We start from the raw sequence: 14,721 nt of genomic DNA on the forward strand, positions 1-14,721 counted from the left end.
TTTGAAGCAACACTCTGGATTCCAAGGGTTCTGAACACTGAGACAAGAGAAAAGCCTTAACAAACATCTAATAAAGACTTTAAAATGGGAGCTTGAATTTGTATTATGAGCTCTAGCTATTTTCTTAATAATTTAGATTGAAAAATTCCAGAGGCATAAGACTCTCAGAGCAGGGTGGTAATTCCTCCATACTTTATTAAGACCTTCAGTTTATATACTGCTGCTCTGTCAGCTTATCATTAGGCAATGTAAAACATCAGACCAAGAGGGAAATGTCAAGTAGAAGTGACAGACTCTCTGAACAGCATGAATTAAATTCAACTACACAACGCAACCACAATGGAGTAAAACTCCAGTCAGCCTGCATAAATCCTCAAAATTAAATGAGACCATCCTTATAGTACAGATGTTTTACTCAAAGCACTTCTTCTTGCACAGACATCCCCAAAGGGACTGACCAATGAGTGGAAATAAAACCAAACATTGAGGAGCTCCAAAGTCCAGGAAAGTTCAAAATGGTTTAGTTTACATACAAAAAACCTCCGTTAATTCCAAAAGTTCAAGTGCACTTCTGATTAATATTAATCACAAACACCACCAGTTTACCATGCAAATATTTTAATTATTTAAATTGCTCTCTTCCGAGCATGAAGAGACAGATGTACCACCCCATGGTGGTATTTCCTATGACAGTGACAAAGGACCACTTGTTTATCATTTAAATATAATAAATTCCTGTTTTGTATAACTGAGGCTGAATACCCACAGGATATTATTAACATTTCCCCTCCAGCATCTGGTCTAATAAAGAAACACAGAACAGCTTTGCTGTAGTACAAAAGTTTACAGAAAGTTCAACAATTTAATTAAAGACAATACAAAATACGTTGTCTGAATTCAAATAATTTATGTAAAAGTACATGCATGAGAAAATACTGGCAAGAAGATTTGGGTATCCCTATTATCAGATGTATGTTTTTTGTTCCTAGAGTTCACATACAGTCTTAAATACATTTATAATTTAAGTTACAATAGAAGACAGTATTTCAAACAATTTTGGGTCTACCAGCCCTTCAAGGCAAAAGAAATTCCTGTTAACACAGGACAAACTGATAGAATTAAAAAAAAAAATAGAGCAATAATGAAGTCTCTGAACAAGCATGCAGTGTTTTGTTTTTCCTTTTTTCAAGGAGAGAAGATACTAGAAAATAAAGGGGACTCTATCTTCTCAGGTTATTAGTAAGTGTGATCAGAGCATCAGGGATTACTTTCACCCATACACCCCAGAAAAACCCACTCTCCTTGTGGAGAGACAGGGCACAGATCAGGCACAGATCCTCCCTTCCATATGAAGCAGTGCCATGTCCACGTAAGTGTGGATCCTGCAGCCAAAGGAAACTGCTTGGTTCTCAGGGGGGCAGCTTGGCCCCAACAAGCACCTTCTCTGAGCCTCCAGCAGCACCACTAATCCTCTCACAAATTATTCTTCACCTTTATCAAATACTGAAACCCCAGAAGTCACTTTCTTCATTTTGGTATCACACTGAAATACCCAGTATTTCTTACCATGTGTCACTTGCCCTCCACATTTTTGTGGTCAACTAAACAGTTTAACAAGAAGACACATGATTAACTTATTTCAAGATATTTTAGTTCATTGATTTTCAATAAAAGCACTGGTTGCAGTACAGCAGTTTAACATACAGCAACAAAAAGTACTCAATTTACATGCACAAGTTATTTAACAATAGTACACAGTCTTTTCTATTGCCATTATAAAACAAATACTACTGTGACAGCTGGCACAACCTTCCAGTTGTTCTCATGAGCTGTAATAGAGTGATGAAAACAGTGTTCTGATGGTACAATGCCAAAGAACAGACATTTGGCCACTGCTGGAAGATTCCAATCAAGATGCCAGTATTGTAATGGGAAACAGTGTTGAAATAATTGTAAAACAGCGACAAAAGAAGCTCTGCAAAATTGCTTTGACTTGTATTTCAGTTTAAGAAATATGTGAAAAATACATACAGCCTTGTATAGAAACAAAAGTGCATGCAGAGGCAGAAAAGTTAAAAGTTTAAGGCAAGACAAATGTCTGGATGAGTAAAAAAACCTCTGAACATTGAAGTAGTGTAAACCGGGAGCAATCTGTTGGCGAAAGAGTGCATAATTGTCCTTCTGGATTGTTTTTGTAGGTAGGGGTTTTTGCTTGGGTTTGTTGGGTTTTTTTCTGTCAGAGTTGTGGGTTTGTTGTTGTTTAATTTAATTTTATTTTAATAAAGCTTCCACCTTTAAAGCACAAACCAAAACTCCTCTGCATTTGTGTTTGATGCTTGGCTGAGCTTTCATTCTGTTTTAAAGCTTGGTCCAGATTTGCATGGTTTCATGTGCAAAGTACAGCACATACTATTAGGACTACTCAATCCAAGCTTTCAACATCTGTTTTTCAAGAAACAGATACAAGTGTCACCTTCATTAAAGTCAGTTTCAGTATTGCTGTTAAAGGGCTTCTAGAAATCAGACCAGAGAAGTCAGATTTATAACAATGAGATAAGCAATAAGCTTTGTAAAACACACACATATAATAAGATAACATACAATAACATACAATAAGACTTTTCCTATAGCAAATAAAAATCATCAGGGGACTTAATTTTTTTGAAACATTTCTCTCTAGGTTTCAGAAGTCCTAGCAATTTCAGCAATAAAACTTTCAAAGTGCCGTGGCTGTGCCACTTTTTAGCGGCTTTTCCAAATGTATTTAAACAAGTAAGAAACCTCCTCTAAGGGACAATTAGCAGTTTACCATTATGTTATTGGCAAGTAAGATCCTGAAATATTATGAATATGCAATAGTTGTCATAAATTTATTCATAACCATATAAAAAAGTACAGTTACAGGATACTGCACTGTTAGGTCTATAATATGCCAAGTAAGAATGCAAAAATAAAAGTAAAAAAAAAGTAAAAAGGCCTGAATTCTCCTATTTTTGTTGCTTGGTTTTTTTAACTAATTGTCTCAGAAAAAAAAAAAAAAAGTAGGAAAGGTTTAATCTTAAACACAAAGGTATTATGATAATATCAGGTCCTCTAATCCAGACTGATGAAACACTTAACATTTCGACTGAACCACTCATTACAAACTTGCCATGTTTCATTCATTCATACCCTGAACTGTTCCCTGGCCTCATCTACCCAATCAACTATTCACACCTTATTTTAAGCATACCAAGCATACTGTCTGTGGTTTTGAAACAGTTGGTCTGAATTCTTTAATACCACATTCAAACCAGAGGAAGACAAATTAAAGGATATTCCAACTCAATTCTCAAAACACTGTTTAGAAAGGAAAAAAGAGGAATGAATATGGAAGTACAGAAGGTGTTAAAACATCACTTTAAAAATGGACTTGGTAGAGAGCCTACACTGGAAACACTTACCTTGTCAAAGCATCAACATGATCATCTCAGAAGACAATTCAGAATTGTCTGAATTAAGAAACACTTAAGTCAGAATTGTGAAAAAAATGAAACTACACTGTCAAAGATCACTGCAATATCTAATCTAAGGCAGTGAAAAATGATGGGTGATGAGGGTCAACCAGTCACTTTGCAAAATGAGGGACTTCAAATTACTCATCACTGACCTTCTTAATAATCTGCATTGAAGGACCTGATGAACACCAGTGATATTTCTGTCATGCAATCACAATTGTTAAGCAACCAATATGCAACTCAAGAGTGATACTGTCATCCATGGTGGATTATAGAAGTAATAATCCATTAAAGAATAAATTCAAAGGGGAAAGTGGTAAACATCTTGCCATAAGTGAAAACACTTCAAAAATTTACAATTAAATAAAAAGTTAGATGATATCTTATAAAAAGAAGTACTGAACACAACAAGGCCACAATAAATTAGTGTTTCCATAAAACGACATGCTGAAGGTTTTGTTCCCAAGTCTATACATTTTTTTACTGTCTGTTAATTCCTAAATATTGACAGCATAATTGAGTAATTGAGGTACAGTAGTTTACATTTGTATATGTCTTGTAAAAAGATTATTATTTTTCTTCCAGTTTTTCTTCCTCCTCGCCAAAGAACAACAAAGGAAACATTCCTAAAATGCAGCCAATGGTCACTCCAATAGCTTTACCCTAAAGAAAGGGGGGAAAAAAATTAAGTTTTTCACTGATCAGCTCTTACTCATTTCCCATGTACCACCACAACCAGGAACACACACCCCTTATTCTAGTTTTCAGTTGGGAGTCACTTTTCTTAGCATGCAGACTAGAAAGACATAGACAGTCTATGAGAGAGAGACAGATATGACAAGGTTAGAAACAATGTTTGCTATGATAAAAGACACTTCTGAAGAAGGAGAGGGAAATGATCATGAAGATCTGAACAAGTGGTAAGGGAGGAAACAGTCATTCAAAGGATTAGCAGAATGGCCAGGAAGACAGAAAAGGGGAAAAAAAACCAAAACAACAAACCACCAAACATGACCTACACACATTTTAGATGCAATTATAAATGCATCTGCTTGTATCTGGTACTGCAAATCATCAAAGGAATGAGCGGCTCCTTGCAAACATGAGGGCTTTCAAAGGCACAAGGTAAAACCAACAAAAATTGGAAAACATTTCAGTTGACCTGAATGTGTAAGTCAAGAGGAGAGGAAACACAGTAAGACAAGCAGCCTCCAAACCACATCAATAGCAGTAGGTGGATAGTGTTGAAAAACTTGAGACAGCAGGTAAAAAAGAAATTATGCTACCACACAGGCAAAGGCACACAAATGTCTTTTCACAGAAAAGGAATATAAACAGAATGCAATGACAGGGTCTTGCCATAGGCTCAGCTTTTACTGAGAGGACTATAGGGCAGCCCCCCGACAATGTCAGCTCTTCACTGCTCTGTGCTTTGATCTATCACTGCTAAAACCTGACTTTTTCCTACCATAACTTTTTCTCAGTGTTATTTCTCTTTCCTTACATCTGCAAAAGTATTTTTCCCAATGAAGGTTAATTCTGGCAAAGTGAACTATCTGTTTCTTCACTCAGTTTCTGACAATCTGCTTCTTTAATCATTGCTCTCAATGCTGAAGTGGGACCACTTCAAATGTTTAAATGTTTAGTAAGTAATCACCCTGAAAATGCATCTGCAAGATGAGTGTCCTGTAACTGTAAACACAGGCAGTGAATATTGCTCAAATGCTAAAAGTTTGGCCAGAAAAAAGCTAATTTCATATCCAAGTTAATTATAGAATATCAGAAATTAGTACTAACCACCATAGGTATATGAATAGCAAGCACTTGACAAAGGATGTATAGGACTAAACTACCAAGAGGTCACAACTTGCAAGTAAATTGTCTCCATAGCCAGAGCTCAACCCAGGCATCTGCACAATATACACAAAGTCATTGCAGAGACTATCACATCACTTGGGGATTGCTGCATACAAAAAAAACACTCAAGCTCAAAAAAATCCAAACTCTTGATTCTCCCTGACACGGGCTCAAATTAAACCCTCTTGGGAACATGCACAACGTTGGTGGTCATTAAGGAATAAATGGAAAAAGTGACAAAAAGCATTTGCCAGCTAGCTGAAACACAAAAAGCTCCTCACCAGCAGTGCTTTAGGATACTCACCAAGTGTGCGCTGAGACGGGTCTGCCACATGTCAGCTTGTTTGGGTGTCAGGTCAGGGATTGACAGACCCAGTCGAGAAGCCAAAGCCTCTACATAACCTGCAAGACTGGAAGAACAAGAAAACAAGAGCAAATTATTTTAAATCTCACAGTATCTTCTAGTGAGGGTTTTGAAATACTTGAACTTAAAAACAAGAGCTTTTACCTCAGCACACCAATAAAGTGATTGAGATAAAACTATGGTAAAGAATTCAAACTTCTAAAGGTCACATTTTGCATTGTAAGTTAATTATCTCACTGATTTAATAGACAATATTTCCAAAAAACTTTATGCAGTACAACACAACTGGTGTGAATGTTAATGCATTTTTGCAGAGCTTTTTAAGTAACTTTACTGGAGGAAAGGGCACACGCAGACTAGTTAGTGGCAAGCCTTGTAATTTGCAGAAAACAGAACAGAGGGAAAGAGGGAAAAACAGGCATAACAAACAGCTTTACTTTCAGCAGTTATGCAGAAATTTCCTTTAAAAACTAAAATAAGCTGTATCTGTTTTTATCAGAAATAGGTATGCCTAGACCTGAAGACATTGCAGAGATATTGTTTTAGCTGAGGAGAAGGAAATCTCTTCAGATCTGGGGACAACAACCTGAGAAGGTACATTAGGCACAGCTATATTATATTACAAAAAAATATTTTTCCACTTTGCATCTCAATGAATGCACTTAATATTCTTAACACAAGTTCATACATACCCCAGTCCAGCTAAATCTGAAACAAGGTTTCCTAAAGCTGCAGCTGGAGGGAGGAGGAAGGAAGAGAAAAAGGTATTATTTTAGCTACAAACACAACCAACCAGCTCCCACCCTTCAGTGAGTCTTGCTTACTCTCAATTTATGTAGAATTAAAGACTAGATCTAAGTTCCTTATATTTTAGTGGTTTTATTCTGACCTTATTATAGTTCAATAACAGCAGCAGACTAGAATTAGTAAGAGGTACAACTGTTTTTCTCAATTTGCATGGAGAAAACTTGACAATATAAAAAGACAACACTAACACCTGGAAATCAACATAACTTTTGAGATCAGTGTCAAGAACAGTTGTGCATGGTTGTCAGCACCAAGTAGCTACTGCTGGACACAAAGCAAGGTCTTCCAGTGGCTGAAGAGGCACAGGAGCACTGGAAATAGAAGGTGCTGTCACTCAGGTTTGATAAATGTGTTAACATAGCCATGAACTGTGTCAATTTAAGAAGAAATACTATACACAAGTGAACAAAGTTACACACAAAATAAGTGATTTCACAGCAGACCTTACTAAGATAAGCTTCCTTGTGACTGTCTCACATTGAACCAAGGCCTGCAAATTTCCAAATCTTTAACTTGCTCTGCTGTGACATTTTCAGTTAAGCTCTCCCTCCTCGTGCTTTTGAGTAACACTGCACCTGCAGCTGCATGAGCACCCTCTGACACTGCAGAGGCACCAAAGCTGTTGAGCAGAGCTTATCAGTTTTGGCCCAGGGCAGGAGCAGGGTGGCTGCCTGGCCTTCCTGTGCTATCTCACCAAGGCAGAGGAGGCACCAAGAACTGCAGTAACTCCACTTAGCACTGCAAGTAAACAGCAACATACATAACATATGTCCACATACACTGATACTGGGGCCTGGGCAGTTAGAGCAGCTCCATTACAGAAATGCAAATACACTTGCCCAAATGACCCAGGATTTGAGTTATTAGGTTGAAATCAACAACAAGAATTTCAAAAGTTATTTGGACTGAAATTCCATTTCTGCAAATGGAGTATGTCCTTGCTTCACCCAGAGGTTGTTTCTTTATTAGGAATGGCAGCTGCAAGACTGAGGAAGAGTCATTTGCAGCCCTGTGTGCTACTTTCAGCCTAAAATATAGGAATGTGCCATATTAGTCCAAACGTGCTGCAATTTTAATACTTGCCTGCCATAGTTGAAATTCCTAAGACAACTCCAATTGACAATTCTATTTGAGTTCCCTGAAAAATAAACAATTTTCTCATTATTTGAGGGATTTGAAGTTAAGATAAATTATATTGATACAACTGACAGAAGTATTGTTTATTGTTTGTCTACCTTAAAAGTGAAAGGATAAATGGACATTTCTTCTATTAGATCACAGAGGTCCTATCTTCCTGGCATATATACTTCCCCTAAGGCAAGGGCCTACTTCTGAAAGTATTTTAATATTTCATGCTCTTGCAGGAGGCAGCTGGTGGACAAACCTGCAGCCCCTATCCCTGCATACTATCTTTCCCTCTGCAATTCTCAGCTGAATGCACAGCTCTGAACAAAAACTTCTACAAATACCGAGCAAACAAATAAAACACATCATCACAGCTCCTTATGTTTCCAGCTGAAGAAACAAAACCACATGGTCTGCACTATGAAACACCAGTACACGGCCGAAAGATGAGAGACAATGAACTAAAACAAGACATGTTCCAGTTGGATATAGCAAAACATTTTCCATCATGAGGACAGCTGAGCATTAGAACAGGTTGCTCAGACAAGCTGTCCTTGGATTTCTAAAGTTCCTCTGGATAAAACCATGAACAACTTGGTCTCATCTTACAGCTGGCTCTGCTTTGAGCAGGAGGTTAGACTAGAGACCCTGAGAAGGTCCTGAGCAGGGGGACTTTCCAGACTAGATCTCACAGGCCATTCTATTCTGTTCTCTTGAAAAATATGAATCTTACAGACTTGATCAAGGAATTAAACAGTGAACTTACCGCAGCAATCATAATTGCGTTATCCAAAAATCCAAACCCTACAAAAGGTAATGCATTGTGGAAGAACACTAAAAGAAATAAGTAATAAAGAAAAAAAATATTTATAACAATTTACTAGTGCACAGGAACAACTGAAATGTCTAGTACTGGTTTTAAGAGAAAGAAACAAAGGCAAAATACACAAAATTCCTTTCCGACTGGCGAACTTTTTGTGGCTGGTAGGTGTGGTAAAACCCTTTGCTACACAGAAATGTTACTCATGGCTTGTGAAGAATGTACTAACAACGTACTTTGCAAATACTTGTGCAGTTTCAGGTGGAAGCCACTTGAGCCTATTGGTGTATAAGAGAAATACCTAAAACTACATGAACTCTGGTATTTACAGATCTTACAGTGATGTTGCAATATCACTGAAGATCACCAAACTGTCTCACCAGACTCCCTGCATTCTGCTCTTGCTGAAATAAAGGCCCTTTCTCTGCAACCCCCTCACTGCTTCTGTGCAAGAGCTTAAATTTATTCACACATTCCTAAAATTTCATATTTTAAAGCATTGTCTGGCGCTAGACAATTCTTGTCAAAACTCCTTCAGCCAAATCTGCAAATGCTAAGGTGGGTTTCACCAGTGTGTCACACACTGTTAATTATCTCACCATTTCAACCAAAACTACTGTATCTTGAATTTGTTTATGCACTATACTCAGTGCAAGTTAGACTTATAGCTGCTTCTTTACACACTGCTTAAGAAACCAAGTTCTACCTTTTTGTTTAACATATTTTCTTCCTTTTTACTTCTGAAACTCATTAAATCCTTTCTGAAAATATTTTCTGTTGCAGAAGCTTGGAACATGCTGGTCTGAGTAATTTCTAAGAATGAGTACAGTGCTACTGTATCATTCCTTTTAGTCCTGCTTCATTTTCCTTCTCAGTTTTTAGCCCATAAGCATTTGATGGGGATGGGATTGAATTTGCACAGCGCTATCTCCAATTGAGTTTCAAGGTGCTCACTTCATAAGACTAAATACAGCATAAGGACAGACTACATGACTAAAATACACTTGAAAGTTGAAATTATTTTTTTTTAACATTTAAAATGCAGCACATATTCAGTTTGGATTTGGTTGGAGTTTAGAGGTTTTTTTTCCAATTCACATTGGACTATAATCCCTACATTTTATAAACTTAAAGAGATGCAAACCTAGGAAGAGGGACAAAAGAAGAGTGCATGAACCTCACAGTCATGTGAAAAGAAACTGTGCCTTTTGGGTTTCCTTTCTGCAGACAGTATGAATCCATGACCACACAAAAAACCGAAGCCACATTCAAGGTCTTTCATGCTGAGGTACTAGAACATGAATGGAATCTGTAACTACTGTGTAAGAATGTGCCCATCTTCTAAACTGCACAGGTAAAATATTAGAGCACAAAACATATGAAACTTTCCAATTATTCTTAAACTATCACAGGACAAACCCACCAAAACATAAACAACAAAAAACGCACACAGATATGCCCAGTATTTTCAAAATGTGTGTATTAGAGCTAAACTGGGACCTCAAATTCTTAGTGAAATGGACAGAACTTTGGAATTAATGGTGTAAACAGAACCCTGGGACAAAGGAGAGGGAACCAATTTATAAAAAAATGTAGATAATTAGAAAAGGAAAATGTTTGCCTAAATAAATTTACTCACTGCAGGGTACAAAACCACAAAAATAGACTAATTTGGGAACTAAATCAAAATTTGAATCATGGTATTATAAATACACAATCTGTTCCCAATTACTCTGCAATTTTATACCACTTCTCAGTCCTTTTAAAACACAAAACCTCCACAAGGCACTGCAGCACCAACACTGCTTGGCTTAGAAAAACAACGTTTGCTGTTGGCTTTGAACAGTGTGCTGCTCTCATTTGGGCTTTCTGTCCTACTTTCACTAAGTGTTGCACATTCTCCAGCTGAGGTGTTATGAAACAAAGGCAGCAGGGTGAGTGTTGGTGCTTGCTTTGGGGTTCTCTTACTCCACACAACAGGGATGAGCACAGACCAGCACTTGTGGAACAAAGATGAAGCCAATTCAAAGAGAGACTGCACAAATACTGAACCACATTCAACAAACATTCTTCTTTTACCATGTCTCAGTTGTCCTGGAGATGGTGGTGCAACCTCCAACTTCTCTAGAGAAGTCAAAATGAAATGAGAAAGTTAGCTGCTTCATCACAAATTCAGTTTATTATCAAGTCTTTACCAAATTACTAGCAGGCAAAAAAGCAGTTATGTTATTTAACAGCTTTCAAATGGGAAACAAAAGTACTTCACACCTACATTTTTATTATTTTTACAAATGACAACATGGTATTAGAAGCCAGAAAGTCTTAGAATATTACAAGCTTACACTGTATAAGTGATTATGCAAAGTATCAGCATACTTCAGAAGCAGTCCAACAGCCACCTTCATTTGAAGATTGCAAAACCACACTAAAATTTGAAAAATCAAATCTTCTAGAGACAATTGTATATTATTTTTTTAGAGGACCTCTAAACATGCAGCAGACTACCTTCTTTCCCCCAGAGTCTGTAAAACAAATCTTGTCATTTATACTCTCACAAAAGACACTGTTTCACAGAAATATGAGAACAAAAGAAAAATAGAGACTACTCATTTTGGTAACAGCAGACTAAGTTTGGTCATTTGGTGCATGTTTCAGTTATCCTGGACTCAAATCACTAAGAGTTAGCAAGGACCAGGACATCACTCCTGAACCTGACAGAGTACTTTCTCTACAGGAAACCAATGCAGTTGTGATCAGAGATGCTGTGCAGAATGCAGCAGCAAGGGAAAAAAAACTAGCTACTTTTTTTGGCTTCTCTTGTGTATTTTTTAATGTAGATATTGAGCATAAGACCTCCTTTCTAAAACAGAAAAACAATTATTCCCCCAGTACTTTCCAATATTATGAACCCTGAAGTTTTGACAAGTCTGCTGACAAAGGTTAAAAATGGTAAAACGTGGAACCTACAACACTCAGGTATTCAAATTTTGCTTGAGGCAGCCAAGTACATGAAAAGACAATGCTGCAAACACAGACTGTGATTAATTGTAGCCTATGTCTGAGCACTGCAGACTAGAGTGAGTATTCTTGCATCCAGGTCACTCTTATATTCAAAGCTATTGTAAAGAAGAAATGAAAATATTCACTTAAAGTACCTTTGAGGAATAGAAGGTAGATCATAATACCAGTATTCAGCCAACAAGGACACTGACTTTCAAAATAATTTCACTAATTTATGGTCTTTAGCAACTTTCAAGCTCTAGCAGTTACTGAAGTGGTGCTTCCTTGCTCTGCCCAATACAAACACTACCTAGGCTCTACAAACACCAGATGTACTCACCATGCAAATGGGACAAGTATAGCCCAAACACTACAGAAATAAAGATTGTTTTACTCTTCTCTAGACAATGCCAAGGAATTCACAGATTCAAAGCTCAGGCTGGAAGAGGAACATGGTAAACAGAGGAGGGGGGACCTGTGAGAGTCAATCTTCTGAAGCCTCAAGTATTGACTGCAAGAAAACGTCAGATGAAAATTTTCAGCTTGTGTTCAGGAAGGCTGGGATTGGGGATGGGACCCATTTTCATATGATCTCCTTCTATTCTCATAGGTTAGGCAAATCTTTTTCAGTAGACAAAGAACCAGTTCTGCCTCTTGGGCAGCATTTCTCAGAGACAGTAAATTTCCACAACACTGGGGAAAATCAGAGCCACCTTGAAAGAAAGAGATTAGCTGAGGCCACTGATTCCAAAAGCTCCAGATGCCCTGAGGATGTCGAGGCAACCTAAGACAAAACTGCCCATTTCTGATGAAGCTTCCCTAACTCATCTGCTCCATCCTGCTGAATGCCAACAGGGAATAAAAACCCCAAACCAAACACAAGCACAGGAGGCCACAGAGCACTGCCCTCCATGGCTTTCTGCTCTGATGGGAAGCCCTCACACCAATCCCTGTGGTTCCTGGGCTACCTGTGGCACTGCCACTGAAACCACCCCTGCTGCAGTGCCCATCTAGTTTTTAGATCTAGGTCTCCATATAAAGGATTTCGTGGTAAGAAAGTGTAACAACATACACAAATTTCCAGGAAACACTCTACCTCTGAGGAGGTAGTTTTCCCTGATTATGACAGCCAGTTAGATTAGATAATTTCAATCTATTTTGGGTATCAATACAGAATATAAAAGACTATTCAGCTTGCGACAAAATACTACAAAGCTCTAGAACATCAGTTCTCTGGATTTAACTACAACTGAATTTGATAGCACCTGTCAGTCTACACAATTACATTCTACTCAGTCTAGACAGCTATTTAAAAAAGCTAAAAAACCCCAGTGCAAAATTGATTTTAGAAACTTAGCACCAAAAGGAAGAATTAAGGGTGTTTGGTAGAAAGAAAAAGAAAAATATCTTAATTCAAGGAATAATGGGAGTTCCAAGTTACAATTACTAAAAAGAACATCAGCTTCTCCTTCAGAACATCCATCAAAGACTATCTTAGGGTACTTCTAGAAGAAGGGAGGCTGGGGGACACTACTTTGAGGTTGGAGGAAAGACAAGGTAGTGCAAGATAGAAGGAAATACCAGGGGATCAAATATAAACAAAAATTACTTAATCATTGACATAATCTGCTTCAGTAGCATGGGATTCCTGCTAAATAGGCATTTTATCAAGCAGTCCTTCAACACTATCAGGGCAGAAGTTGCAAGAGCGGTCACTGGGGACAGAGAATGGTGGCACCATGCTCTGGAGACCACACTGCTCCTGATCAGCCACAGGGAGCTCATACCAGTCATGGCATCTTCCTGTTAGAACTTTATTTTATAAAAGGGACTCTTGTAAACTCATGTGGAAGTGTGCCTGGCTTACAGCTTCCCTCATCATCAAGATAAAAATAAATCTGTGAAAAAATCTGTGATTACACATTAATGAGAGAGGGATAGGAGAAGTCTGCCAGATGAAGTTCAGGTAGTTGGTGCTGGTGAACTCTGCACATGCTGCCTCTGCCTGAGCCTGGACAGAGCCTGAGAGAGCATCTCATCCCACCCCAGCACAAAGCAGGGCCAAATCAGAGCAGGGGCTCAGGACCTTGTCACATGGTACTTACAGCACCAGGCTCATGGGAAAAGCTGTCCCCTGTGAAGCACCAAAAAAAGGCTTTAAAGCACAAAGGCAACTTCCCTGAGAACTGATGCTCTGCCTCTGCCAGGTACAGAGCACTGCCTGCTGCAGGATGGGCTCTTCCAGCTCAGCTCCACTTGCAGAGGCCAAAGATTCGTTTAAAGCTGGGACATAGGGAAGGAAAAAAATTAAAGCAAAAAAAAAAATAAAAAAAAATCCCCCAACCACTGTGGTATGCAAGGCAAAAACCTTTTTACAGAATCACTTCCAATACCACTCTTTAAAGCATAACATACTTTAAAACAGCAAGATATGAAAGTATTGAGAGCCAAAAAATTGTTGAAAAGAAATTTTTATAACTCTAGATAGCAAAATATATTTCAGAATAGGATATTTATTCATAGCAAGTTGTTCTGACTATTTGAATTTTCAAGACTCGGCAAAAAGCAAGAATAAAAATACTTCAGAGAGTACAGCAAAGGAAATGTGCCCTTTGTTTGTTTTACCAGAGCGAAAACAAAAATCCAAATTGCAAAACCCTCTTTAAGGAGCTCAATTCAGTCAGAATCAAACAATTCAGAGTTTAAATGTCTGGGAGAAAAAGAAAACAACTCTAAAGCACTCCAGAATTGTATTTTACAATGGTCATTCACCAGCTCATCCTGCACCACAGCACTCAAGAGGACACAGAATTCATCTTATTCCAGAAGGAATAAAATGAAATGGTGGAGTGGGGAATTGCTACTTTCTAGCTGACATTCATTACCATAAATGAGGTTATAAACCAAGGTTCAAATGCAATACATGTCATGAGCCCTGAATTAGTGAAGTCTGGGAAGCAGAAAAACATTTACTGCTTCTTAAATCTGCTCTTGATATTTTTTAAATTTATAGTATAATCTTTTTCTCTATTTTAAAAAATAGTTAGAACCCAGGGGAGAGCACAAAGGGTGAAGGAGTGAAATATAAAACCTTCCACATAAATAATACCATCATCCACAACTTGGTCCAAACCCAGTAAGTTAAAGTCATTCTGCCATTTGTAGCCAAGTACTTACAATTTAGTTTAAGAATTATTATTCTTAGCTGACAAACTAACCACAACTGACTAACAGGTAATGGGAGTGCACTT

The 14,721-nt window shown here is 37.8% G+C and overlaps 1 protein-coding gene across 1 annotated transcript in view; it reads right to left on the reverse strand.

Moving 5' to 3' along the window:
* Positions 1-601: 601 nt before the first annotated feature.
* The window catches only part of TMEM65 (transmembrane protein 65), a 30,730-nt gene continuing 16,610 nt past the window's right edge, over positions 602-14,721 (reverse strand). Inside the window, exons 3-8 of the mRNA XM_033052768.1 lie at positions 10,550-10,594; positions 8,417-8,484; positions 7,609-7,663; positions 6,411-6,453; positions 5,659-5,764; positions 602-4,160 (exon numbers count right to left, since the gene is read on the reverse strand). Coding sequence (XP_032908659.1) covers positions 4,068-4,160; positions 5,659-5,764; positions 6,411-6,453; positions 7,609-7,663; positions 8,417-8,484; positions 10,550-10,594 — 410 coding nt within the window. The 3' untranslated portion in view covers positions 602-4,067. The remainder of the gene's footprint in view (positions 4,161-5,658; positions 5,765-6,410; positions 6,454-7,608; positions 7,664-8,416; positions 8,485-10,549; positions 10,595-14,721) is intronic.

The sequence above is a fragment of the Catharus ustulatus genome, chromosome 1 (genome assembly GCF_009819885.2).
Source record: "Catharus ustulatus isolate bCatUst1 chromosome 1, bCatUst1.pri.v2, whole genome shotgun sequence".
NCBI lineage: Eukaryota > Metazoa > Chordata > Aves > Passeriformes > Turdidae > Catharus > Catharus ustulatus.